The following is a 245-nucleotide window of genomic DNA, read 5'->3' as shown; positions in this document are numbered from 1 at the left end:
CAACCACTCATCCCCTACCCTCGTAATACAGACGTGCGGCGTGTGCGGGGACGTGGCCAAGAGCATGCACTTCGGCGCCGTCTGCTGCGACTCCTGCAAGGCCTTCTTCAGGAGGAGCGTCCAGAGTTCGATGTGGGAGACCTTCCTCTGCATCAAGGACGGAGAATGCGAGGTCACGCAGAACAGGAGGTGCTGCCAGGCTTGCAGGTGAGGGAGAGAGGGAAGAATCGAGGGGAGAGAACAAG

The 245-nt window shown here is 60.0% G+C and overlaps 1 protein-coding gene across 1 annotated transcript in view; it reads left to right on the top strand.

Annotated features, from left to right (window-relative positions):
- LOC119591254 overlaps nucleotides 1–245 on the top strand; it is a gene marked incomplete in the record, with an annotated part of 3,867 nt that overhangs the window by 1,148 nt on the left and 2,474 nt on the right. The window contains 1 exon segment of the mRNA XM_037939966.1: nucleotides 32–207. Within this exon segment, the coding sequence (XP_037795894.1) occupies nucleotides 32–207 (176 nt within the window).

This window comes from Penaeus monodon, chromosome 28, assembly GCF_015228065.2.
Source record: "Penaeus monodon isolate SGIC_2016 chromosome 28, NSTDA_Pmon_1, whole genome shotgun sequence".
Classification (NCBI taxonomy): Eukaryota; Metazoa; Arthropoda; class Malacostraca; order Decapoda; family Penaeidae; genus Penaeus; species Penaeus monodon.
The sequence above is the reverse complement of the archived record's forward strand: the minus strand, read 5'-3'. Positions and strand labels throughout refer to the sequence as shown.